At 37.4% G+C, this 27,742-nt stretch overlaps 1 protein-coding gene across 1 annotated transcript in view; it reads right to left on the bottom strand.

Moving 5' to 3' along the window:
* Nucleotides 1-27,742, bottom strand: part of VPS13C (vacuolar protein sorting 13 homolog C) — a gene marked incomplete at its 3' end in the record, with an annotated part of 134,427 nt that overhangs the window by 65,387 nt on the left and 41,298 nt on the right. The window contains exons 17-27 of the mRNA XM_021710445.1: nucleotides 18,270-18,399; nucleotides 17,605-17,699; nucleotides 13,222-13,364; nucleotides 12,184-12,376; nucleotides 10,882-10,996; nucleotides 9,822-9,958; nucleotides 5,486-5,609; nucleotides 3,942-4,059; nucleotides 2,382-2,511; nucleotides 1,633-1,711; nucleotides 814-953 (exon numbers count right to left, since the gene is read on the bottom strand). Of these exons, the coding sequence (XP_021566120.1) occupies nucleotides 814-953; nucleotides 1,633-1,711; nucleotides 2,382-2,511; nucleotides 3,942-4,059; nucleotides 5,486-5,609; nucleotides 9,822-9,958; nucleotides 10,882-10,996; nucleotides 12,184-12,376; nucleotides 13,222-13,364; nucleotides 17,605-17,699; nucleotides 18,270-18,399 (1,404 nt within the window). The remainder of the gene's footprint in view (nucleotides 1-813; nucleotides 954-1,632; nucleotides 1,712-2,381; nucleotides 2,512-3,941; nucleotides 4,060-5,485; nucleotides 5,610-9,821; nucleotides 9,959-10,881; nucleotides 10,997-12,183; nucleotides 12,377-13,221; nucleotides 13,365-17,604; nucleotides 17,700-18,269; nucleotides 18,400-27,742) is intronic.

The following is a 27,742-nucleotide window of genomic DNA, read 5'->3' as shown; positions in this document are numbered from 1 at the left end:
ATATGAGAGAGCAAACTCAAAGAAAGCTACAGGAGAAAGCATGTCTTTCTCTAAACAAACACCAATAATAATTACATTTGTACACACAATTAAAACCTGGTATTCCTGACATATTTTAGGATATGCTCACTTTGAGATACAAAATAGTAAATAAGGAATATCTCTTTATTCTTATCTTTTGTGTTTTATTATCAAATCAATACAAATTTATTACAGAAAACTTAGAATATAAGGAAAAGCAAACAGGCAAATACAAAAAAAAAGGAAATCCCAACACCTGGAGATAAACACTGTCTGTCATTTATCAAAGGAAATATAATTTTAAATGAAATCATAATGTCCTTGTTATTATCATTGCTTTTGCACCAAATAATGATATATTGTGACCATCTTTCCACATTTCCTTTTAAAGGCTATAGAAAGCATGTTGGAAATTTAGGCTGTTTACATTTTTCAAAATTACAAACGTGACAATGAGTAATCGTATTTAGCTTAAAGTTAAATGTTTAAAAAAATTAAAGAAAGCATGTCATAAAAATTGTCTGCAGCAAAGCAAATCCTATCTAATAGTCTAAGCTCTTATAGAACAAATTAGATATACTACAAATCATACTTACATCAGTATCTTAAAAATAATATTTCAGTTTTTTGAAACTTTGTGAGAGAGAGAAAGAGAGTGAGTATACCTGTGGGGGGCAGTAGGAAAGATAGAGTTCTACATTTTAAATGTATTTAACATTTGGATCTAGCTTGAGATAGTTCATAAGACAGTGACAGCACGAATGTATTTATTTATGAACAAAAAATACATACTTCCTTAATTTCAAACTTGAGTATAAGATTAATAAGCTCCTCATTTGGGATTTCTGCAGCTTTTTGTAGTTCTGACCCTTTCATACTTTTACCAGTCTGTGCATCTCCATCTTCAGCATCAAAATACTCATCATCAGACTCTGAAAGAAAAAGATACTCATTGGACCTAAGACAACATCCGTTGAAACTTCATAAAACACTCAAATCTAAGTCTCCCACAACGAAGATTAATTTTTAAATGCAATCTTCATATTCCGCATCACAAGAGTTTCCTTTTTTAGAGTTCCACGAAGTGACTCAACCTGGTATGTGATAATAACATTTAAAATCCAAAAGCACTACTGTATTTTCTTCAGTGGTTCTGTTTTTCACTTCATTTCATTCATTCAATATCCAACAAAATATTTACTGGGCATCATCTACCATGCATCAGGCTACCCAGCCACTATGGACAACAGAGTGACCAGGATAGACATGGTCCTGTCCTCATGAAGCTTATATTCTAGTTCAAAATTAAAAGACACAAGTTAGGCCAGAGTTAAAGAAAAGGAACACATAGAGATTGCTGCAACAACAACAAAAAAAAAGGCTTGTTTAGAATCTTAAGTAAGCACTGTCAGCCACAAAAAATCTCTTTATTTGTTAATAAAGAAATTTGGGCTTAAAGAAGACAAATGACTCAAAGTCACTACTGGTTAGTAGCACAGCTAGAACTAGAACAAGCAGTTTTCAGAATTCTCTTATTTCCTAAAAGTTTTATCTCTAGATAACAACATAATGATTTGTTTTCATAAAGAAAGAATATTTTACTTTCCTTACCTGATTCCATACCATCTAGCAAAAGTGAAGTACCAAGCAGACTTTTTGTCCCACCTGAAATAACAGGAATTGAGGATACCTAGCAAAGAATGCAAAAAGATGTCTTTTAAATACTGATTTAGCAGGATTAAATGTACATAAATGAGAGAAAGACTGAAAAGTAACAGAAGGTACAGAGAGACAGAAAGACACATATATACACAATACACAAATGTTCCAACAAAAATACATTATGCAATCAACTAACAGTTGGTTAGAATTTACAAATTAAGATTACCATCTGCATTTACAAGAACAAAACTAAGTATAACTCTAACAGGTTAGTCTATCATTGTGTATTATTCACATAATGTTATAAAATCAAAGTACATCTTTATTACAGATCCCTGGAAAATAGTATCACCATCAGTTGGCTCTCAAATTTCATTTCAAAGTAAGTAGAAATCCAGTATTTCTTTTATGCTGTAAAGATCAACTTCAATTAAAGTGATCTAGAACTTCAAGTCTGACATACAAGGAAACTGCATACCAATTGTTTTATTTGCAACATTTTAAAGATGATTTCTGCTAGTAGTTTTTTAATCAAATGTTATTTAAAACTTATTTTATAAATTTGAAAAATATTTTCCTTTAATTTCTATCTTTTGGGTCCTTTCACTTATAAAACATGCCCTGAAACTGACTTTCTACCACCATTCTAGAATAGTATTGAAAATAAAAGATTTATTGTTTTTGTTATATAAATTTACCTGTCTCTCTGGAGAATGTGCTGATGATTTCTGTGGCAAAGGTATACTGTTGATCAAACATAGCACATCTTTCATCTTCTGGTCAGAAATTCTCACATGCATCAAAGGAAGTCCTCCTGATACTTTAAATCTAAAAATACAATTCAGCTATAAGGTTTTAAAGTCAGTCTCTCTATATTACAGAGAGGGATAGGGACCAGAGAAGAGATTGCATTGTAGAGTCAAAGTTACTTTAAACTATTTACAATAATGCCTCGTTTAGAAAACACTGTCAAGAAATAGAAAGTTCCATGCAAACCAAGTTTCCAGATAATTTAAACATATCCCTCTTAAGCAGCCAAATTTAAGTCAACTAACACTTATGAAAGTCTTTTTAAACACAATTCTCTACTTTCTAAAACCCAAACCCTATTTTCTGGTGTCAAAGATTTCTCATTATAAACATCAAAGAGTATCTACTACATTACTCTGTATCCCCTTGACTTGCTTTCTTTATTTTTACATACACATATAGCACTTGGCAGCACCTGTCAGATCATTAGTAAATTATTTCTCCTCTGATTAAAATGTAAGCTCCATGAGGACATCTATTTTACTCACTGCTGAATCACCATTATGCTTGTATCAGCTGCTTACTTTCGGCAGGTGATTCTAGTCCCTACTCAATGTAACTCCCCAGGTTTATAGACCTCAATAGCTTTGTAGCTTCTCATAAAGCTCTTTCAAGTGTTATTTTTGGCTTACTGGCTAAGCTGTAAACAGCTCAAGCTGACAGATACCTAGCTGCTAGATGCTTACTAGGGTACAGTAAAGTAGTATTTCAAGGTAATTTATAGCATTAAATGCCTATATTTTAAAAAATAAAGGTCTCAAATGACCTCGGTGTTCACCCTAAGAAACTAAAAATAAAAAGCAAATGAAACCTAAAGCAAGCAGAACAAAGAAGTAATAAACATCAGAGTAGAAATCAGAAAAAAAAAAAACAACCCAGAAGTACAATAGAGAAAATAATTGAAACTTTTGTAAGTGATAGATGCTATCTTGACTGTGATGATGGTTTCACAGACATAAAGATATGTCAAACTTATCAAATTGTCACTTTAAATACATACAGCTTATTAAATGTCAATTATTCTTCAGTAAAGCTGTTTTTTTAAAGCTGCATAAATATTTCTTAATTGTCTACTTAAATTCAAAATTCATTTTATATTGCTTATTTCCTCAGATTTTTCTCAGGAAGTTATGTGACTTCATGATCAAAAGAGCCTCTAATTCTTTTGAAGATTTTATTTCACTGATACTAAACCTTGAGTTGGATCCATTCAAAAACACGTATCACCAACTTTTACAGAACATTAAAGTCCAAATACTTCTGAAATAAGAGAGGTGATATTTAATTCAAATACACACTTTCTTAAAAATATATTTCTGCTACAAGATAGAATAATCACTATTTTTTTCTGTCTTCTACAGAAATCTTTGCTTCATTAAGTTCCAGTAACTGTTGCAGATATATTTCACCATGTTGATTTTCTAATAAAAAAGAAACTCATATATTACCTGGCCATTCTAATGTCTTTTTCTACCATTGCCTTGGCCAACTCAACATGAATATCCATGGGCTGCAATATATGCATAGTTGATGGATGCTGAAATCGACACTTTTTCCAGTTTTCCTCTTTAAAAAAGAAATTTGAAATATTACTTGTAATGACCTGCTATTTTAAATTATAAGGTATTCTGTGGAAAACCACTCTACGTTAAAACAGAGTCAATGATTACCAATTTTTATTTCTTTCAGCATACTAAATAACCTATTTTTAAAATACATATTGACATAAAATACATATTGATATGTATTAAAATACATACCAAAGCCTGTGATATAAAAAGAATTCTACGTGTTTGGAGAATGTTTATATGATAAAATCTTGCATTTCAAAGTAAACAGAAAAAAAAAAAAAACAACTTCAGGAACTAACTACTTTGGTTCCCGAATTAGTGACCAAAGAGGATGGTTACAGTGAAAAGAGGGGGTTAAAAAAAAGAGTGAGAAAAAGAGGTATATGGAGTTCCTAAGTGCAATATTTACACTAGCTTAGCACACAACTCCAAAGCAAAAATGACTTTTATCAAGTTAGATTTTATGGCAAAAAAGTATAATAATTATTTTTCTTCAAATAAGAAGGTCCCCAAAACAAATTTTTCAATAGTTAACAGAGTCCTACAATGACTGAAAATCATTTATCACTTATAATTCAAGCAATTATTCTCAAGTACATGCAAAAGAAAGGGCAGTTTTAAGGGTCTGTGTAAGTACTTTCCTTCAAGGAATGAATAGGCTATGCAAAATGTTATATTTACATCTTAATAAATCTCCTCACTCCTAACTAGGGTATATAAACTCTACATACAGAGATTATGTCTCTCCCATCCTCCAATGACCGGCCACAAAGTGATATACTCAAGAATAATTAATAAGTATTTATTACTTCTAGAAACTAAATACAAAAAAACAAGAAAACTTTACTTAAGGAGTAGAAAACACCACAGCTTCTGAAAATAGAACAATTATCTTTAAAGTTTTAAGCCTATTATCTACTATTTTGTAGATACATGCTTCTCAGATATCTGCAAAAGTAAATGTAATACTGCTAAAATAAAGACTAGACTAATAAAGTAAAATATTTAATAATGAAAGTGGTGAGAAAAATAACAGTGAGTCATCCCAAAAGCACTAAGACAGAAGACGCTGAACCAACAGCAACTTCCATTGTGTGCTCCAAGCACAGGCCACGAATGGACTTATATTCAAAGAATACTGGGTAACCTGAGATGAACATCCAAATTTCCATTTCTATTTGTAATTGTAGCAATAATTTATACTGATAGGTTCCCATTTGCTTTTCTTAAGTGACTAGCAGTCACATGTGTGCAAAATGGCTATTAGGATTGATATACAAACACACACACACATATATACAGAAATGTATTGCCAAAGCTATTCTTATTTGAATACCCGTGATTTTCTTCTCTTACGTAACTGCTCTAGCTAGGACTTCCAACACAATGTTGACGATTCTAAAAGTTCAGTAATGGTTTACCTGCTCTTGCAAAAAGTAGTTGCACACTCTTTATTTCAACATCAAACTTGTCATATGCCTTATCCATTATTTCTTCCAGAGATGAATTAGTAGTCTTCTGTAAACCTTGACCTTTACTGTTGAACTAAAATGAAGATAAAAACTTCAACTTTTTTTCCCAAGCAGATAAATGCATCAACATACTTTTCTAACTAAATGAAAGTATTACCCATAATGAATTGACATTTTGCTTAATTGTCTGATAATTATTTGCAAATACTTTATTAAGAAAATAATATTTCTCCATGCATCTCTATTATAGTTGAATAACAAGTGCTCGACACATTTTTATTAATAAGGAGATCAATTACACAACTGTCTGCCTCCAATACCTGCCTAGACATGCAGCTCATCCTCTTCATGGCTCTAAGGAGTTACTGATACTAATAGCTCAGTTTCCCTGGTATGCACCCTGTACCCTTTCCTATACCAATATCCACTACACCACAAGAATAATTAGGTCATTATAATTCAGCTCCAATCTCTACTGTCTTTTTTCCCTTCCCAGTTGAAGCAAGGATCAATTCAGGAGCATATGAGGGATCTCCAAAAAGCTCCCAGAAAAATCTATGCATAAATTTCAAATTTTTTGCACCAAAATAAGCTCACATTAACTTCTTATAACATGCCTGAACAGGATCTAGTTTAAGGCACTAAGAAGGAAGGATAAGACATCAGTTTGAAAAGGGCAATATGAAATCTGAGCAATAGGAATTCTGCAAAAATTGAAGCAAGAACAAACATCAAATTTATGGTGAAGCTTGGGTGGAAGAATGGTGAGGTCACTGAAGCTTTATGAAAAACATATAGGGATAATGCCCCAAAGAAATCAGCAGTTTACAAATGGATAACTCATTTTAAAAAGACAATGTTGAAGATGAAATCCACAGTGGCAGGTCATCCACATCAATTTTTGAGGAAAAACTTAACTTGTTCACACCCTGATTGAAGAGCCTATGATTAGCAGCAGAATCAACGGAAAACATCACCGACATCTCTGTTGGCTCAGTTTACAAATTCTCACTGAAAAGTGAAAGGTGAACACACTTTTCGCATGGTGGGAGCCAAAACTGCCATGCCCAGATTAGCTGCAGATAAGTAAGAGCAGAGCACTTCATGAAAAACTTAAGCAGAATGGAGATCCTGAAGCATTCCTTTGGAAAACTGTAACAGGAGGCAAAACACAGCATATACTCCTAAAGACAAAACGCAATCAAACCAAGAGGTGGAAGCAGTCCAGTCAAATTGAAAACAAACTAATTTCCCTGAAAACCAGAACACGACAAGGCTGCCCACTCTCACATTCCTCCTGTTCAACATTGTGTTGAAAGTTCTATCTAGAGCAATCAAGACAAGAGAAGGAAATCAGAGGTATCCAAATAGGAAAAGAGGAAGTCATGCTATCCCTCTTTGCAGATAACAAGACCCTATAACTTGAAAACCCCAGAGAATCTGTTAAAAATCTCCTTGCCCAGATAACGGACTTTGGCAAAATCTCAGGGTATAAAATAAACGTGCAAAAGAGAGTCGCATTCCTATATACCAACAATAAACAGACAGAAACCCTAATAAAAAGTACAATCCCATTCACAATAGCTACAAAAAAAATGAAATACCTTGGCATTTTCCTAACCAAAGACATTAAAGATCTTTACAATGAAAACAACAAGACACTGCTCAAGAAATCCAAGAAGACACAAACAAATGGACAAATATTCCATGCTCATGGATTGGAAGAATTAACATTGTTAAGATGTCCATCCTACCAAAGGCAATCTACAGATTTAATGCAATACCCATTATATTACCAACATCATTCTTCTCAGACCTGGAAATGACAATACAGAAATTCATATGGAAACATAAAAGACCATGACTAGCCAAAACAATCCTTAGCAAAAGAAACAAAGTGGGAGGTATCACACACAGACTTCCACTATAAAGCTAAAATAATCAAAACAGCCCGGTATTGATACAAGAATAGGCATACAGACCAATGGAACAGGATAGAGACTCTGGAAGCAAAACCTCAATTCCTCAACCAACTCATCTTTGACAAAGACTCCACCAACAACCAATGGGAAAAGAGAACCTATTCAGTAAATGGTGCTGGGAAAACTAGCTGACCACATGCAGAAGACTGAAATAGGACCCCTACCTATCACTATACACAAAAATCAGCTCTAAATGGATCAAAGACCTAAATATAGAACCTCAAAGTATAAAAATCCCAGAAGAAAATGTAGGAAACACCCTTACGGAAATTGGAATAGGCAACCAATTCCTGATCAACTCTCCAAAAGCAAATGCCATAAAAGATAAGATAGACAAGTGGAACCCCATCAAACTGAAAAGCTTCTGCAAAGCAAAAGAAACCATCAAGAGAGTGGGGAGACAGTCCATGGAATGGGGAAAAATATTTGACAACTGTAAATCTGACAAAGGGCTACTATCCAGGCTCTATAAGGAACTTGAATGTGCCGAAAGGAAAAAAAACAAACAATCCTATTTAAAAATGGGCAAAAGATATGAATAGATACAACTCAGAAGCAGTCAACAAATACATGAAAAAATGCTCAGCCTCACTAATCACCAAAGAAATGCAAATTAAAACCATACCGAGATATCACCTAACTTCCGTCAGGATAGCCATCATCAATAACTCAAAAGACAACAGATGCTAGAGAGGATGTTGGGAAAAGGGAATACTTCTACACTGTTGGTAGGAATGTAAACTAGAACAACTCCTGTGAAAAACAGTCCGGCAATTTCTAAAAAATCTGAAAATCCACTTTCCATATGACCCAGCAATCCCCCTTCTGGGAATATACCCAGAGGAACTCAAATCACGCTATGATAAAGATATCTACACATGCATATTTACTGCAACATTATTCACAATAGAAAAACATGGAACCAACCATGCTGCCCATCAAAAGTGGATTGATAAAGAAAATGTGGTACATTTACATGATGGAATATTATGCAGGCATAAAGAAAAACAAAATTATAAACTTTGCAGCAACCTGGATGGAATTAGAGTCTATAGTACTCAGTGATTTATCACAGAAACAAAGATCTGAGTACCACATGTACTCACTCATAAGCGGACCCTGAACATTTATCATAATACTATAAGAAAGGGATTGGCAGTCTTGGGACACTGCCAGGGGAGAGGGGACACATAACATCAATAAGGGTACCCACACTTTACCTGTATGATGACCACACATGTACCTAACCCTGATTTGTACCCCACATTTTTAAAAATAAAATAAAATAATTAAATTTTAAAAAGAAGAAAAAAAACAATTAAGAGCAAAGACCATGACAACAGTTTTGGGGGATGCTCAAGGCATTTTGGTTGCTGACTTTCTCAAGGGGCAAAGAACGATAACATCAGCTTCTTATGCGAGTGTTTTGAGAAAGTTAGCAAAAGCTTTAGCAGAAAAACACCCAAAAAAGCTTCCCCAGAGAGTCTTCATCACAACTATGCTCCAGCTCATTCCTCTCACCAAAGCAGCACAATTTTGCAAGAGTTTCCATGATAAATCATTAGGCACCCACCCTACAGTCCTGATTTGGCTCCTTCTGACTTTTTTTGCTTTCCTAATCTTTAAAAAATCTATAAAAACATCTAATTTTCTTCAGTTAATAATGTAAAAAAGCCTATATTAATGTGGTTAAATTCCCAGAACGTTCAAGCTCCTGATGGACAAAATGGCTGGTATCGTCACTTATAGAAGTATCCTGTATTTAATGGAGTTTACATTGAGAAATAAAGTGTATATTTATTATTTTTATCTTTAAATTCCATCTGTCCACTAACTTTTCAGATTCCTCAATATTTTTTGAAACCTTCATCTTTTTCTTAAGGCATGGATTTCTACAGCATTCAAAATCTAAAACCTAGAAGTTTTCTTGTTCTACTCACTGACAGTGGTTTAGCAAATATATATTCCTATATGTACAATTTCCTATTATCAAACTATATAAGCAACAAATAACACTGTATAAATTCTGGAAATCATCAAAACTAGGAAAGCTTCTCACCAATTAGGAAAAGACAGAAATAAACCAGTCCTCAAGTCAAATCACCTACCATTACAGAAAATTTCGGAGTTTTCTGGTTTGTTTTAATAGCCATAAAATATAATATAATACTCTAAGCTAGCCTTTAAAAGAAGCTTAAAAAAATAAGCCTAGGTTTAGTTAAATAAAACTCTAAGGAAAAAACAACAAATATTAGCTACCAAGCTGATCAAAGATGGGCAGACAAAAATGCATATACACCTACCCGAAATGTACCAAAGTCTAAAATCAAAAGATCTGACTTTTCATGGTGGAAACCTGTCTTTGGAACTACCAGATAAGAAGGCTTCAGATTTATCCTTAAATTAAGGACTTTTCGAGTTTCGATAATATGTGCAAGTCCTAAAGAAGGTAAAGAAATAATGAAAGATTAGGTGGTCAGGTTGAAATATGTAATCAAATTATTAACAACCAGATGTAAATTGTACTTAAAAAGAAGTGTTAGTTTTTCTTACAAATTAGATTCTCAATTCAGCATGTAATGTGAAAATTGCATATAGTCAATGGGAAGCAACCATATTATATATAGCACAGTACAAGAAACCCAACACAGGTAGTATTGTGACTAGAGACAAATTTCTTACTTTCTTGGTTAAGCAACCAGATAACCTAGCTGGCTTGAGTTTAGAGGCCATGATAGACAAATGGGGTACCATGGTATGTATCTTTAAAGCTAGATTCCCACACAGTACAGTGAACAGTCTCTTAAGAATTGAGATGGCGCCGGGCTCGGTGGCTCAGCCTGTAATCCCGCACCTTTGGGAGGTTGAGGTGAGTGGACTGCCTGAGCCCGCAGGTTCGAGACCCACCTGGGCAGCGAGACCTCATCTCCACAATACATCAAAAAATCAGCTGGGTGTGGTAGCGCATGCCTGTAATTCCGGCTACTTGGAAGGCTGAGGCGGAAGGATCGCCGGATCCCAGCAGGTCCAGGCTGCGGTGGCCGGCAGCGGCCACTGCACTCCAGTCTGGGTGACAGAGTGAGACTCCAACTCAAAAAAAAAAAAAAAGAACTGAGATGGCAGGTTGTTTTCCATCTCACACTCACTGAGGCACAAGGTTTTGAATGAACTAAAAAGCAGAATCAACTGTGTCTCGTATTATTCATTCTCACCCGATCTAGCAGATATATTTAACTTCAAGTGAGTCATGTCCACTCCATACTATAATACTGAGATTAAAATAAAGAAAAAAAACAACTTATTCTAAAGACAATGTGTACATTAGAATAGACAGAATTCTTATGTGTACACTCAAATCTTTACCTGTAGCTGTTCTCTCTTTAATTTCTTCTAGCTTCATCAATGTTGCTGATGTTATTTGCTCAAGATCCAATCCCTTATTTGATTGAAAGAATTCAACTACTGCATTGATGGTTTTCTGTAAAAGAATTTTAAAATACAAGCTATAAATACTACTTCCCATCTTACAAATTTTAAGATTTCACCTCAATTCTAAATAGCTATGGCTTTGAACCAAGCTATTTGTACTCCAAGATACTCTGCCATACCACATCTTCCTCCAGAGTGAAAGAGTTCCTGGATAAGTAAAGCTCAAGCAAGCTCACTAGGGAGGCAACAATGTATGCATATCATCAGGGTGTCAGCATGTTCTATAGGGTTACAGGGATGCAGCAACGAACAATACTTCTAATTTTATCCTCCATTCCACTTCTCTATGCTATAATTGGATTTTCTTACACTTTAAAGTTAGAGAATAGAGAGGAAGAAAGTTGTTCAGCCCTTACCCATATGCAAAGCTTGTACTTCAAAAAAATCAGAGCTTTTCCTAAATGAAAAAAGCTATGAGGATTGGTTGTACAGCAATGTAAATGTACTTAACATTATTGAACTATACACTTAAAAATGGTTAAAACAGTAAATTGTGTTATATATATTTACCATAATCAATTTGTTTTTAATAATAATGAGTTCCAGAGTCTTTCTATCCTTCTCCCCATACACACACCATGAATCCATCTCTAAACCATGAGGCAAAATTAAGTCGGTGATATCAACAACAGGGTGGGGCCAACCTATAAGTGACATGATGAGTAGTGAACCATACCATCTTGCTGACTAACTTGAGATGACAGTAAGACAGCCTAAATAAAAGGGAAAGCCATAGATACAGAACTTCAGCCAGCATTTTCAATAACATCTGAATGTCAAGACGCTGTTGTCTCACGTGAACAATATTTAAAATTCTCTTCACCACTCCTAAAGTTCTTGAATTGGTTCCAAACATTGAAGGAGAATGGAAAATACACAAAAAGGAACTGGAGTAGGAAGTCAGTGTTTAACTATTTAGGGGTAGTTTGTATAATAAACATGAATTTTTTAAGTATATTAGATATTTTGAATTTAACATAAGTAGAGACAAATCTTACAGTAGAAAAACACTATACCATGTGAAAAAATCCAGATTAACTGCTCAACATGTACTGCTTTCGAAACAAGAAAAACCCATATTAAATAAATATTAAATAAGAAAGAAGAGAAAAAGAAAATCATATGTGCGAAGCATAAGATGTTTTTACTAAAGAGTCACTTTCTCCTTGGACTTACCGCGTCATAGATGACCTCCACAGGCTGAGACTCCACAGTCAGAGTCTGATCAGCAGTGCTATTTTCTGGATTGGTCTCAAACTCAATTTTAAGCAAGGATGATGCAGTGTCACCAATTGAAGCCACAAGTGATGGGACAATATCTTGCTGTCTCAAACCTGTTATATACCAGTGCTCTAATTTTGCTTCCACCCTACAACCCAGTGAAGAAAATGTAAGAAAAAGGAAGAAATGTGAAGAAGGACCTTTGTAATATAATGGGTTAAATATAAATTTTCATTAAAAAACTGCTGAGAACCAGGATCAGGCCCATTACCTAGAACTGAAGTTCAATCTCCTTAGCCAGGCATTCGATTACCCACACAATCTGGTTTGCTGCTATTGTTGTGTTTTAAATTCCTCTACATCCACATGAAAACTCCACATTAGCCAGAATACTGCTAAAGTTCTGATCACGACTGTATGAACAAAAGCTCATACAACATGGATGAACTCCGATCCCAGTTTCCATGCCACCCTCAACACCCTCTCAACTCACCCCTGCTTCTCCTAGTCCTTTTCACTCAGCTACCCTAAGACTTCTCCTAACTCACGTATTCTTTCCCACAACTGATTCTGTGTAGCATTAACTATAAGGCATTTAATTTTACAATACCTTCTCACCTTTGAGCTGTCTGATATGTTTTATAGCTCTTGAACTATTAACTTTTTGTGTATCTTTTCTTATCAACTACAGCACAAACTTCTCGAAAATAGAAACTAACTGTTCCCACCCATGGCATCCACAGCAATGAGCCTATGAGTTAAACAGTATACAACAATATTTGCAAAGTAAAGGTGGGAGGGTGGAACCAATTATGAAGTCCCCATAGAGCTTCACCACAAAACAAAAGCAAACATAAAACAACTACCTTGGCATACACACAAAAAAAGAAATAAAGAAGAGCTACTACTAATTTTTTTCCCTTGAATAACACACCATTTTTGGTTTTTTTGGCCTAAATTCATAACTAGAAATAATCATTTTTATAAACTTACTTAAGTGCTTGTGCTCCTGGTCGCTGAGATACTTGAGTGCCCAGGCCAAGTATCTGAATTTTTAGTATTTCTGGAATATTTTTGTTTTCTCTGATTGTAACAGAGGTGCTTATTAACTTCAGGGTCATTATATGAGCAACATACTATACAGAAAGAGTAAATAAAAATTATTAGTCTTAATAATTATTACTTCAATAATTTCTTATTTAAATTTGTGAAATTATAAAGTGACCTAACAAATAGAACATGGTAGGTTGTCTCATCCATATGCTCAGTATAAATGAAGAATCATATCTTCATTTGTAAATTTATTCTCTCTAAATTAGAAAATTCAATATAAAGTAGCCTGCTCAAATTGGGTACTTACAAAAGATCCAGAAATTCATTTCTCTTAGCTTTAAAGGTTACAGCAATGACACAATGACAAACCATTTTGTGGCATAAAGATTCAATTCAGGAGCTTTTACTGAAGCAAACTAGGTATTTTAGAGCAATCCTCTAGTTGAGGAAAAGAAAAACTATACAGAATATCTTCCTGGTGGCTATGCAGAGTTATTAAGACACTGAAAAAATAACTCAGCAATTTTGGGATCAGGATTTAAGATTGGTGGCAGGACAGAGAACCAGGGAGATGACCCTGGAATTTTGGGAAGTGTTTCTTCTAGAGGCATTGGGGGGGGGGGGCGGGAATTGAGTCAGGGTCTCACTCTGGTGCTCAGGCTGGAATGCAGTGGCACAATCACAGCTCACCACAACCTCAACTTTCTGGCTCAGGTAATCCTTCCACCTCAGCTTCTGAGTAGCTGGGACTACAGAAGCCTGCCACCACACCCAATTTTTTCAAAAATTTTTTATGGAGACAAGGTCTTACTACGTTACCTAGCCTGGTCTCCAACTCCTGGGCTCAAGCAGTTCTTTCACCTTGGCCTCCCAAAGTGCTAGGATTACAGGTGTGAGCCACAGCACCCCACTGACATTTAAAAACTTCACAGGGGATAGCCTAAAGGCTGTAAAGCTAAACTAGCAAGGTAGAAACTGAAAATCAAGTCCCATAACACCCTGGGAGTAAAGATGAAATGGAAGTAGGCAGAAGCCTTACTCCCTACAGATCTGCAGCACAGCATCAAATCATCTCAATACCTAAAATAATCTCAAGTGCTAATGGCTACATACACCAGGAGGAAAAAAATAAAAATTTATCCTAAGTAAAATAACGACTTCCTCTGAAGGAAAATATTATTTCTTAAAAAAAAAATCCATTATTTGCAAAAATAATGTCTGGTATGTATACACACACACACACACAGGCTCATAGGATTCAAGACAAGCTGGGGGGGAAAGAAAACAGAAACAATAAAAAACAATTTTTTTCTTGTAAATAACCACCATTCAGAAAATCAATAGGGAAGCCAGACTGAGAAATCTATACATGTACATATGAAAAAACGTACACATCAATCTATCCACACACACATATGACAAAAAACTTGTTTGCAAATATATAAAGAACTCCCACTAACAACAATAAAAGAACAAACAACCCAGTTTTTAAATGGGAAAAAAACACTTTAATAGATCCTTCACAAATGAATATACAGAGATGGCCGACATGAAAAGATACTCAACATCATGAGTCCATCAGGAAAATGCAAATTAAAACCATAGTAGAACAAAACATCATGCCCACTAGAATGGCTAAACTTAGAAGGCCTGACTAAATCAAATGTGGCAAGGACACAGACGAATCCACTGGAATGAGTGGCAGGAATATAAAATATTGCAACCATTTTGCAAAAGTGTTTGCCAGTTTTTAAAAAGTTATGAAGCAGCAATTCCACTTCCTGGTATTTAACCCAAGAAAAATAAAAACGTATGTACACAGAAAACTTGTACAAGAATTTTCACAGCAGGCTTATTCACAACAGTCAAAACCTGAGACAACAAAAATATGTATGAACGGAAGATGGAAAACAAATTGTCGTCTATTCACACAATGAAATGCTATTCAGCAATGCAAAGGAACAACTACTGCCACACATACCACATGGATGAGTATCAAAAGCATTCTCTTGAGCAAAGAAAGAAATAAAATCTGTATACCTAACACTGAATTGTACCCTACATCTTTAAAATAAAAAAATTTTTTAAACAGAAGAAAAAAAATGCATGAAGAAGAAAAAGTAATCAAGGGGCACATAAGTAATAAGGTGGTTGCTTTTCAAAAGCCAGAAAAGAGAAACGACTGGAAAAGTCCACCAGGCAATTTTTTAGGGGAATGAAAATGTTCTCTATCATATTTTGGGTGGTCATTATACAGGTGTATCAAACTGTCCAAATTCATCAAAATGAGCCTTAACATCTGTGAACTTTATTGTACATAAATTCCACCTCAACCAAATTTTAAAAACTCCATTTATAACAACTTCAACTAAAAATGTTCAATTTCTACAGCAAAAAATTATAAAACATTACTGAGAGAAACAAAAAAAAAAGGTAAATAGAGCCATATGTTTTATTTACAGGTTAGAAGATTTAATACTATCAAGATATACATTCTCCCCAAGTTAATTTATAGATTCAATAAAACCCAACCAAAATCTCATTTTTTATAGAAACTGACTAGCTGATACTAAAATTTATATGGAAATTTAAAGGACCAAGAACAGAGAAGGCAATCATAAAGAAGACCAAAATTTAAGGATTTCCACAGCTAGGTCACAGGGCTGAATACAAAGTTATAATAACTAAGGCAGCATAATACAAGACAGACAAATAGCCAGTGTAATAAAACAGGAGTTCCACGAGTACATGGACACTTGACTGAGGAGAAAGGGGTAAATGGAGAGCAACGGGGAACATAATGGGTGCTGTGCCAAGTAAACAGCCATGCAGACAAAAACTGAATCTCAACTCCACTTCACACCATACACAAAAATCAATTATAGATGAACCATAAATCTAAAAATACATAGTAAAATAATATACAACTTCTAGAAGCAGAGTAGAGTCATGACTTTACAGTGAGGAAAGACTTTTTAACCAGGATACAAAAAAGCACTAGCCATAAAGAAAAAGATTTTGAAATAAAATAAACATTAAAAACAAAAATATCTAGCCATAAAAGACACTACTAAGAGAGCGAAATTGTACTTTACACTGTGGGAGAAGATATTTGCAACACAACAACAAATGAAAAGCCAAGTCACATGGTAGAGGAAGATATTAACAATACCTCTAACTAGCAAAGCTTCATATCCAGAATATATAAAGAAGTCCTACAAACCAATAAGAAAAAGACAGACAACCTAATAATGAAAAGACTCAAACCCACTTCACAAAAGATGATACCTATCTAAAGGCCAATAAATATATGAAAAAGTGCAAAACCTCTTTAAGTTATCTAGGAAATGCAAACTAAAGCCACAAAGAAATACTACTACTATATAAACCCATTCAGAATAACAAAAGTTAAAACACTGATAATGCCAAGTGTTGGTGAAAATGTGCAGCAATAAGAATTCTCATATACTGCTAGTGAAAATGTTTTCCACATTAGAAAACTACTTAGTTGAATCTAATATTAAATATATCATATCCTATGACCTAGCAATTCCACTAAGTAAATAAACTGAGAATCTTACAGATGCACATTAAAAGACATAAGAAATAACAATGAAAAAATAGAAACAACCCAAATGTTCATCAACAAAAGTACAAATAAATATGATGTGCCATTTTCAAATCATTGAATCTAACAGAGCAACAAAAATGAGCAAAACATATCTACTGCAACAAAGTGCATCACACAACAACAAAGATAGACACAAAAAAATACATATTTTATGAGTCCATTTAAAGAAAGATTAAAAATGTAAAACAAAATCATAGTGTTACAGAAAAAAAAAAAAATCAAAGATATGATCACCATAAAAACCTGGATATAATTCCCTTTGGAGAAGCAATGATGGGGGATGTAAGGGGTCCTATGGCAGCAGCGATATTCTGAATCTTGGCCTTGATAGTAATTATACACTTGTTCCCTTCTGGCCAATCAAATGTGCAGTACATTTTGGTTTTATTCTCTCTTATGTAAATTATATCTCACAATTTTTTAAAAAGTTTAAGATAAAAGTTTTAAAGATTCAATTTAACATAAGTACTTTTTATCAGGTTATTCTTACATTCGCTAACACAACTAATTCTAAAGTTAGAGACAGAATTTTAATTGGTAAGGACTACCTAGCAGCCTCAACAATTAAATAGTAAAGTAGAAACTAATAACGTATTTTCATTAGTTACTTTAAAAAATCAGTAAGTTTAACCCAATTCAATCAAATACAGTAAAATGAGACAAAATACCTCTTAAACCACCTAAATAATTACCTGCTTGGGTAAAGTTAGGTTGTGGGTACTCTCACTATAACCAATGGCGGTGAAGAGCTTATCTTTTTCCTCTGGAGTCATAAGGTCATCAATAGCTATGAAGAAAAGACAATGCTTAAAGAAATTAATTGCTTCAGTTTTACAGATACAATTAAAAAGTCAAACCAAACTGAAACATATCCCAAAATTCATGTGTAACAGACACAAATGTTAAGGCAAAATTAGCCAAGTAATGTCCTCTAGTACACTACAACTTTGGTTAAACAAACAAACTATATGTGCTTGCATAGATTAAGAAAAAGCAGAGACATCATTAAGAAAATTCAGTTCTCAAATAAGAACTTCAGAAATCCTGAAGCATTTTAAAACTTAAGTGACGCTTGTAATTAAACACCCATGTAAAGGTATCAATAAAGAATGCTAAATCTTGAGACCTAAATTTAAACTTTTAGACAAAATTTTTCTCAAAAAAAAAAAAATCAAAGTTTTATTTTAGTTAGATAAACATAGGAATATTTCAGCCTGATTTATTTGCTTATATGTTTATCACACCAAGCTAATCTTATTTCAAATGTTCTCTGAAATAAAATCCAACTAACAGGCAAGATATAATTCATATCTTTTTTTATTATCATTATACAATAGATTATCCGACTTGCACTTACTTTCAGGAATCAATGATTCTTCGTCTTTTTTCTTAGACTCCTTCTTACCCCAAAACCCACTAAACCAGCCTCCACGTTTCTCGCCTGTATCAGCAGACTTCTTCCTTAATTTTTGCCCAGACCGAATCACCTAAAAAATTAACATTTAAAAATTTAATTGAAGAATAACTCCCTCTTCGTTTTCAGATGTATCCAAGTAAGAACAACAATTAACTTTTTCAACACTACATTAGATTAAACTAGTCAAGAAAGCCAGTTTCTTCTTAAATGATGCTCACAAATGATGGTTTGATTAATGTCGTTGTCCTGTTAATTTCCTTCCCACATCAACTGACAGCATTTTGAAGAGGCTGCATTTTATCAGCAATAGAGTTAAGGTTTTGAGTAAAATTTCTCTGAGCAACGTGATTTCCAAATTTTTAAGTTAAGGAGTATACAGGTTTATACAATGGAAAATTCCCTAAGAGGGAACTCACCCAAAAGAGCATTAGTTTAAAATAATCATATTTCAGAATTCATATATTTTGCAGGCTTGCTAACTATGAAGTGGTGGGAGAAGGAGGAATATGAATAAAGATAGGAAGTCCTAGGATTTCATTCCATTCTCTTTTCTCAACAAAGCCTGACTTACTCCTATGGCTGCTCCTTCTCTTTGCCCACTTTTTGTGAAATTCAGATGAATAAACAAAAAGTATAAAACAGAAGGATAAGCCAGGCTCGGTGGCTCAGCCTGTAATCCCGCGCCTTGGGAGGCTGAGATGAGTGAATTGCCTGAGCCCGTGGGTTCGAGACCCGCCTGGGCAACTTGGTGAGACCTCATCTCTACAATAAATCAAAAATTAGCCGGGTGTGGTAGCGCGCGCCTGTAGTTCCAGCTACTTGGAAGGTTGAGGCGAAAGGATCGCCGGAGCCCAGCAGGTCAAGGCTGCGGTGGCCGGGAGTGGCCACTGCACTCCAGTCTGGGTGACAGAGTGAGACTCCAACACACACACACAAAAGAAAAGCAGAAGGATAATGACAAAAAAAGAGACTAAGTAATTTAGACGCTATGTTCACTTCCTTTAATAAGTAAACTTTAATGATTTTTTCATTTAAAGTATTTTAAATTGGTAGTGAATTGACAATATATTATAAGCTTCTGTGTGCAATAAAAAGTGAAATAATATAAAAGAGAAGTTAAAAGAAAAGAGTTGAATTCTATGGTAAAGAGAATGGGTTTGATCAGTGACTGTAAAGGCTAAGCATGAGTACACATTTAAGCCCTTTTTGAATCTGCAAGTTCAAAGTGAATGACAAATCAGCTACTGTAGATACCAGAACTCAGTGGTATTTAATCCTTGCAGTACATAACTAGAAGTTTTTGGGTTTTTTTTTCTTTTTCTTTTTTTTTTTTTGAGTCAGTGTCTCACTCTGTCGCCCTGGCTGAGGTGCAGTGGCATGATCATGGCTCACTGCAACCCCGACCTTCTAAGCTCAGATGATGTTTCTGCCTCTGCCTCCCCGAGTAACTGTGACTACAGGTGTGAGCCACCATGTTTGCCTGATTTTTTTTCTCTTTTGTTGAGATGAGGGCGCGCTATGCTGCCTAGGCTGGTCTTGAGTTCCTGAGTTCAACCAATCCTCTCACCTCAGCCTCCTAAAGTGGTGGGATTATTAGGCATGAGCCACCGCACCCAGCCTAGATGCTCTAAAAAAAAAAAAAAAAGCAGTGCCAACAACAATTAAATCAAACATTGAGAGATGAGAAGCATCTGCATTTTTTTTAATTCCCCTGGCGATTCTAATGTGCAACCAGGGTTCAAAACCACTGAAATGAGTTTCCGTCAATAACAGCAGAGACTTTCATGCAGGGAGTTTAAATGCTTCAACAGCTTCACAAGTAGATGAAACTGAGCTATTTCGAAAGTGACACACAATTAAATGTACGTCGCCTGGACTTTTAAGCTTAAAAGATTCGATTATCAATTCTTTTTAACAAAATTTCAACCAGAGACTTGAAGTTTAAACCTCTGTTAGATACTGAAAGTTAATAAATACATGAATCTATGATAGTCTTTATAAATAAATGTAAATACAGAAAAAGTCATAAACCATTTGAATCTTTTACTGAAATCTTTTTAGACAAACTGGTAGTTTGAAAAGGGATGTCACTAAATTTTTTTAATTGTTACCATTTTTAGCACTCATAAAAATTACACTTTATCATAATGTATTATCTTTAAGCTTTGAGGAAAAACATTTTTATTTTGGAAAAAAATGAATTAATTGAAATTAACAATTAAAAAAAATTTTGATAAGAGATATCAAGAGAATGTGGTGACAAACCCAACATTCAACTTCCCCCTCCCAAATTTCTACTTAAATATCTAAAAACACTTAAAAAAAACAAATAAGAAAGCCACTATTAACATTAAAAGAGTGATCAGCATATGACAAATTTCAAGGAATTTCAAAATAAACTGAAAATCTTAGACTTAATAAATAGAAAAAGCAGAGATTACCATGAAAGCACGCAAATAAAATGCTCATTTCAAACAATGACAAAGGCTATGAAGAAAATAAAGTAACAATAAAGAATAGTGAAGGAAAGTTTTCCTATATGTTGATAATTACCATTTTAAAAATTAACATTTAAAAATAAGAGTTGACGTAGAACTATACACATACATCATACCAATGTCAAACTCTTCTTTTTGTTATTGTACTATCATGTAAAGTATAGCCATTGGGGGAACTGGAGGAAGGGTACACAGGACCTCTGTGACCAAGTAAAAAGTGTATGTATGTATACCAGAGCCAAAAAAAAAAATTAAAACACTTAGGAGGCTGAGGTTAGTGGATTGCCTGAGCCCGCGGGTTCGAGACCCACCTGGGCAACTTAGCGAGACCTCATCTCTACAATAAATCAAAAAATCAGCCGGGCGTAGTAGCGCACACTGTAGTTCCAGCTACTTGGAAGGCTTAGGTGGAAGGTTCACCAGAGCCCAGCAGGTCGAGGATGCGGTGGCCGGGAGCGGCCACTGCCCTCCAGTCTGGGCGACAGAGTGAGACTCCAACTCAAAAACAACAAAAAAAATTAAAACATACATGTAAGACCTAATATGAAGATGAATGCAGAACTCCTTCACTTTTTCCCAAATACTTCTCTGTTGCCTTCACTTCCTTCCCTGTGCAGCTAGGATTCCATGGTAAATAACTTCAGCTAATTCTTTGCTTTTGAAACCCTCTGGCCCTATGCACTCTCCATTACAATTTAAAAAAACCCAATCTAAAATGAATCTAATTACTTTCTCTCCTACACCTATCCCTCTTTGTCCGCTGCATCCAATCATTAATCCTCTTTCTTCAACTTTTAAGCACTGTAACTGGTACTAAGAATACCCGAACTGGGCAACCCCCTCAGGTCCCCTCCCACTGTGGGAGGTTTTTTGTCCTCTCAATGAATCCTGCTTAAAAAAAAAAAAGAATACGCGAACTATGGCAACTTAGTGAGGATTAAAAGGATCTCCTTCCTCCAGTAACTCATTTCTCTATTTTATAGAAACGATCCACAGCAGTAGAAAATATCTTTTAAAATATTCATACTCTCTGACCCAACTACTGTACCTTGGGGAATACGCCCTTAAGAAAATAAGCTGGGCTCGGTGGCTCAGCCTGTAACCCCACGCCTTTCGGAGGCTGAGGTGAGTGGATTGCCTGAGACCGCAGGTTCGAGACCCACCTCGGCAACTTGGTGAGACCTCATCTCTACAACAATTCAAAAAATTAGCTGGGCGTGGTAGCGCACGCCTGTAGTTCCAGCTACTTGGAAGGCTGAGGTGGAAGGATCGCTGGAGCCCAGCAGGTCAAGGCTGTGGTGGCCAGGAGCAGCCACTGCACTCCAGTCTGGGCAACAGAGTGAGACTCCAACTCAAAAAAAAAAAAAAAGAAAAGAAAATAAGAAATATTTGAGAAAATGTACAGATAAAGCTATTCTCATTGTAGTGTCACTTTAACTATAACCAGTGGGAAATAGTGAAGCAAATTCTGGAATATGCACAGAATGGAGCACTATTCAGCTATTTTAAATGATGTTCGATAAATGATTCCACTGTCATTGAAAATGGAACACTGTAAGTTTTTTTAAAAGAAAGAAAAGCAAGCTTCAAAACCTTCTCTTGACTCCACATTCCCCATCATTTACTCCTCCATTTACTTGCTCTCCTTACAGCAAAAAATCCTCATCTACATTCACTGTCTCCAGTTCCTAATCATTCACCCTCTCATTTCTATCGAGCTTCTGCCCACAATATTCTATAAAAATTGCTCTCTAAGTGACTTCTTTGCTACAAAAATCCAGTGATAAAATTTCAGTTTCTTGGTAACATAACCCCTCTTCAACCCATCTAAAAATTCTGGACAAAATCTTTAAAGACATCGACCAGAGACTGAAAAGCAAGCAAAGCAGGCAGATAGCAAAGGGAGTTGAAACTTGGAGAAGTGACCTGCACAACACAAAGTGTTCCATGACTTCTGCTTTTCTGACAGAGCATGCCTACCCTACTCACTCCACTCCCATGATTGCCCACTTCTAAACTTCTTGCCCTTGGGCAGTCCCCTTCCCGTGAGTGTGGTATGACCTTCAATTTGTTTCTAACCAACAAAATATGGTAAAGGTGATGAGACCTACATGACTCGGTGTACAGTTGTGTACATTATTATGTGCACATAATATAGCAGCCACCTCACTAGTCTCCTCTCCCCCTGAAGAAGAAAGTTGCCATGCTATGGGCTATGCTGGGAGGTCCATTTGGCAAGATACTGAAGGTGATACTTACAAGCTGAGGGCAGCCCCTATCTGGCAGCCAACAAGAAACTAAAGTTTCCATCTCAGAGCTACAAAGAGCTAAATTCTTCCAAGGAAAGTGGATCTTCCATTAGTCATGCTTCAGATGATACCACAGACCCTAGTCAACATCCTGCCATACTGAGACGTTAAGCAAAGGACCCAGATAAGCCATGCCTCATTCGTGGAGCAGCAGAGGCACATGCAGCACAGTTGTACAGGCAGCTAAAACCCTCCAAGAATCTCATCAATCTCTCTCCCCCACACACACATGCCAAGGGTACCCCCCAAAAATGTATACACATAGTAAGAGATGCTATCTATGTATTACTTTTAGTTCGCCACAATCAGAAGAGTCAGGATGCTGAAGTAACCACTTTGAGCACCTCTTGTAATTGCAGAAAGCAAACAGGATTTCTATTCATCTTTTGTTATCAGTATATATTGAGTATTATGATTTTAATACAATTCTGTTTTCTTAAAATGTGTATACATTTTCTTGGCACCCTCTCAGGGGGACCCCAAAAACCCAGAATTTATTTATGAAAAATTGTGTATTTATTCTTACATGTTTAAACTTCAGGCACCTTCAAAGTACTCTCTGTTTGATGCAATATACCTATCAAGATGCTTTTTCCACTGCTCAAAAGTTTTTGAATTAATCAATTCTGATGCCTTTTAGTGCTTCTGCCATTTTTTTTCTTAATTATTTATTACAGAACTGTGGGATATAAGTGAGGGTTTACTACATAAGCAGGCTGCATGCAGGTTAAGTTTGGGCTTCTAACTAGCCCTCACTCTCCCGATAGTGGACCAGGTACCCTTTGTGTTGTCACGAGCCCTCCACCTTTCTCCTTCCTCCTCCCTCCCTCCCAGCCCTGCCAATTGGCCCAGCGACTGCCAATCCTGCCCTTGTGCTAATGTAACTAGCGTTCAGGGCCCACTTTTCAATGAGAACATGCAGTATTCCGTTATTTGTTTCTGTGATAGTTCATTTTTGTTTCACCTCTTCCACATTGGCAAAATATTTCCCTTTGAGAAATTTTTCATCTGGGGAAACAAAAAAAAAGCCACTCAGGGCAAGATCATGTGAATAGGGAGGGTAGGGCATGGGGGTCACACCATTTTTTGTCAAAAACTGCTGAATCCTCAGCACAGTGTGGGTAGGTGCACTCGTAAATCACCCACCAAGCAATGGACAAATTCAGTGAAAGAATCTCCAAAAACAAATTCACTGAAACCAAACCCAGTCTTTCACACAACACTAGCTGGTACACTGATGCTGATGGGTTCCTAAAACACTTACCTAGCAGGGGAAGTCTGTAGTACAAGGAGCCCTCCCTCCAAAAGATAATTGCTTTTTCTGGGACTTCCCCCACACATACACACACACACACAATGCCAAAAGAAGTATATGTATTTTAAGAAATGAAAAAACTGCATTAAAATTGTAACACTCAATATATACCACTAACAAAAGATGAATACAACTCACGTATGACTTCTGCAATTACAGGAAGTGCTCAAAGTGGTTACCTCAGCGTCAAGATACTTCTGATTATGAGAATTAAAACTAATACATAGATAACAGCTCTTAAAATGTGTATATATTTTTGGCACCCCCAGCATGTGATGTGTGTGTGTGTGTGTGTGTGTGTGTATAATATATATTTTTTTAAGACAAGGTTTGGTTTAGTTTTAAGAACAAGGCTGGAGTACAGTGGTGCAATCAAAGTTCACTGTAGCCTGGAACTCCTGGGCTAAGGGATCCCCCTATTTCAGCCTCCTAAACAGCTAGGAATACAGGTACATGCCAGCATGTCACCATGCCTGACTAATTTTTTTTTTTCTTTTGGTAGAGATGAGGTCTTGCTATGTTGCCCAAGCTGGTCTCAAACTCCTGACCTCAAGCAATCCTCCCACCTCGGCCTCCCAAAGTGCTGGGATTACAGGCATGAGCCACTGCATCTGGCTGAAACTTCGTATTTCTGGCCAAGAAACTAGTAAATGGATCCATGAAGGCTATAGTGTACACAGGGAAGCACAGAAGTAAAAGGGACAGAGAAGAGAATATTTTTTAATTCTGTATGTGAACTTGTCTGCATCTTGATCTAATCTGAACTTTACATATATCAAACCGACCCAAACCAACGTAACAAAGGTTTAGAAACCTGAAGTGAAATGTGAATCGTTGGCACAAGTCTCAAAGTAACACCCATACTATTCATGTACAACAGAAACCCACATACCAAAGGTCTAGAGAGCTGAAATTAGATGTCAACTACCATCCAAAGAAATTCGAACACAACACAGGATCAGAATCTATCAGGTTATACGCTACCACAAAAGATCAACATTTTCGGGGGAGTTCCAGTAAGATGGCGATGGCATAGGTGGGACCGTGAGATTCTCCGAAAGTGAGTTCCCATAAAGACTCTTGCTTTCCTCCCCCGACCCCTCGCCCACCGCCAGTCACACCCATCCGAGGCCTGGAGACCCTCGGTCCCATGCACGGCCCACTATCGCGGCCCCTCTGGCGCTGCTGCTCCATCCCAGGCGGCCCGGCCCACCGCGTGGAGCTCCCAGCTACCTCCCCAGCTACACCGTCTCACCCAGCCCCAAGCCGCCCACCGCCACCTGTGGAGGCCCTCGGATACTGCCTTGTGGAGATCTGGGTTCCCTTGCTGGCTACACTGCTCTGCCCGGCACCCAGCTGCTGCTAGCTCCCTCCCTGGCTGGGCGTCCAGCCCAGTCTCAGGCCGTGGCAGCCCGTGAAGGTCCTCCATGCCCGCCCCTCGAAACTACAGGCTCCGTCTTTTGGCTGAAGCGCACCAGCGCGGCCCAAAGCCGTGGCCGGTGCTCGCCCCTCGGAGTTCTGGGTCCCCACCTGGGTGAGGCAGCCAGCCCCATCTCAAGCCACTGTTGCCCAGGGAGGCTCTAGGCGCCCGCCCGTCAGAGATACCAGCTCCATTTCTGGCTGAAGTGCCCTGCGCATGGCCCAAAGCTGCTGCCGCTGCCCACACTTCAGAGCTCCAGCTCCCCGGTCTGGCTGAGGCGCCCGGCCCCATCTCAAGCCACCTTTGCCTAGGGTGGCCAGAGCGCCCGCCCCTAGGAACTGAGGGCTCCATCCCTTCCTGGGGTGCCCCACTAGGCCCAAAGCCGCCGCTGCCCACACAGGCCCCCACCGCCGGCACCTCAAAGCTCTGCGCCCCCGCCTTGAGCCGCCACCCCCGTGGAGGCCCCTGGTGCCCGTGCCTCGGACCTCTGGGCACCCACCTGGACTGAAGCCCCAGCCCCACCTCGAGCCGCCACCCCCTCGGAGACCCCCAGCGTCCGCGCCCAGTCACCTCGGAACTCCAGGCCCCTATCCAGGCGCTTCAGAGCTCCAGGTATCCGCCCTGGCTGAAGTACCCAACCCCACCTTGAGCTGCCGCTGCCCTCAGAGTCCCTTCGTGCCCGCCCCTCAGAGCCACGAACATCCCCCTGACTGAAGTGCCCCACCAGGCCCCAAGCCTCCACCACCCAGGGAGGTCCAAGGCTCCTTCCCTGTGGAGCTCTGGGCTCCCTTGGTGGCCACACCGCCCCGCCCCCTAGCCACCCTAACCACAATGCCCAGCAGTCTCGCACTCCACCTCCCCCAACTCGCCCCTGACTACAGCGGGACGAGAGAACAGCTGGAGCCCTGTGACCAGGCAAAGACCTGCAGTGACTCACCCACCCAGCTCTGCCTAACCTCCAACTTGAGAGCTAAGACCTCACAGTTGTGTAAGGGAACAATACATCTTAAGGAGGTTGGTCAGCTTGTGTATCTATATGATTATACATCCTGGCTTGCTTGTTGTTGTCACTGTTTTTTGTTTGTTTGATTGTTTTTATTTTTGTTTTCCCTTACTCTTACCTGTCTTCAGGTCTATTTTCAGTTATTAGTGGGTACTTCTGTCTGTTCTCCCTTTTACTCTCCTGTCTCCAGCTTCCGCTTCCCCCCTCCCTGTTCCATTTCTTTCCCTTTTCTTGCATCATTTTACTTCCTGGGAGCAAACCAACACCCCCACTTCATGAACAGATTACAAAGCAGCAGGAAGCAGGATCCAGCGCATCCGTACACCTGTCAGTGGATACTGGGAGCAGACACATTTTGAATCACAGCTCTCCCCTCAAATAAATCTCAAAGCTGCAAAAGATATAACCCTCAACCTAACTCCGGCCTCACAATCGAAAAAAGCCAGAAGATTCACATAAAGAAGAAAAGGTGACTGACCAAACAGAAGCAAAAAACAACCCCACCACCCCTGAACAACAGATTTAAAGAAGACAGAGGGAGAAAATAATAAAAAGGAAAAAGTGGAAAGGCAAATCTACACAAATGAAGAAAAATCAAAAGAAGAATACAGGTCTCACACAGACCCCTGGGAGATCAGATATTGAGAAAAGAGACTTTGGAATACAAACAATGAAGAGCCCCCAGAATGACTAGTCACATACTACAAACCCAGACATCAAGAGATTAATGAGAGAATAAAAAAAATTGAGGAGAAAAAACATGAAAATAGGAAGGAGTTGATAAATGAGATAACAGCAACAAAAAATATTGTGGCCGGGCTCAGTGGCTCAGCCTGTAATCCCGCGCCTTTGGGAGGCTGAGGTGAGT

This window comes from Carlito syrichta, unplaced genomic scaffold, assembly GCF_000164805.1.
Source record: "Carlito syrichta isolate Samal-C Ts95f unplaced genomic scaffold, Tarsius_syrichta-2.0.1 Scaffold288993, whole genome shotgun sequence".
In the NCBI taxonomy this organism is placed as follows: domain Eukaryota; kingdom Metazoa; phylum Chordata; class Mammalia; order Primates; family Tarsiidae; genus Carlito; species Carlito syrichta.
The sequence above is the reverse complement of the archived record's forward strand: the minus strand, read 5'-3'. Positions and strand labels throughout refer to the sequence as shown.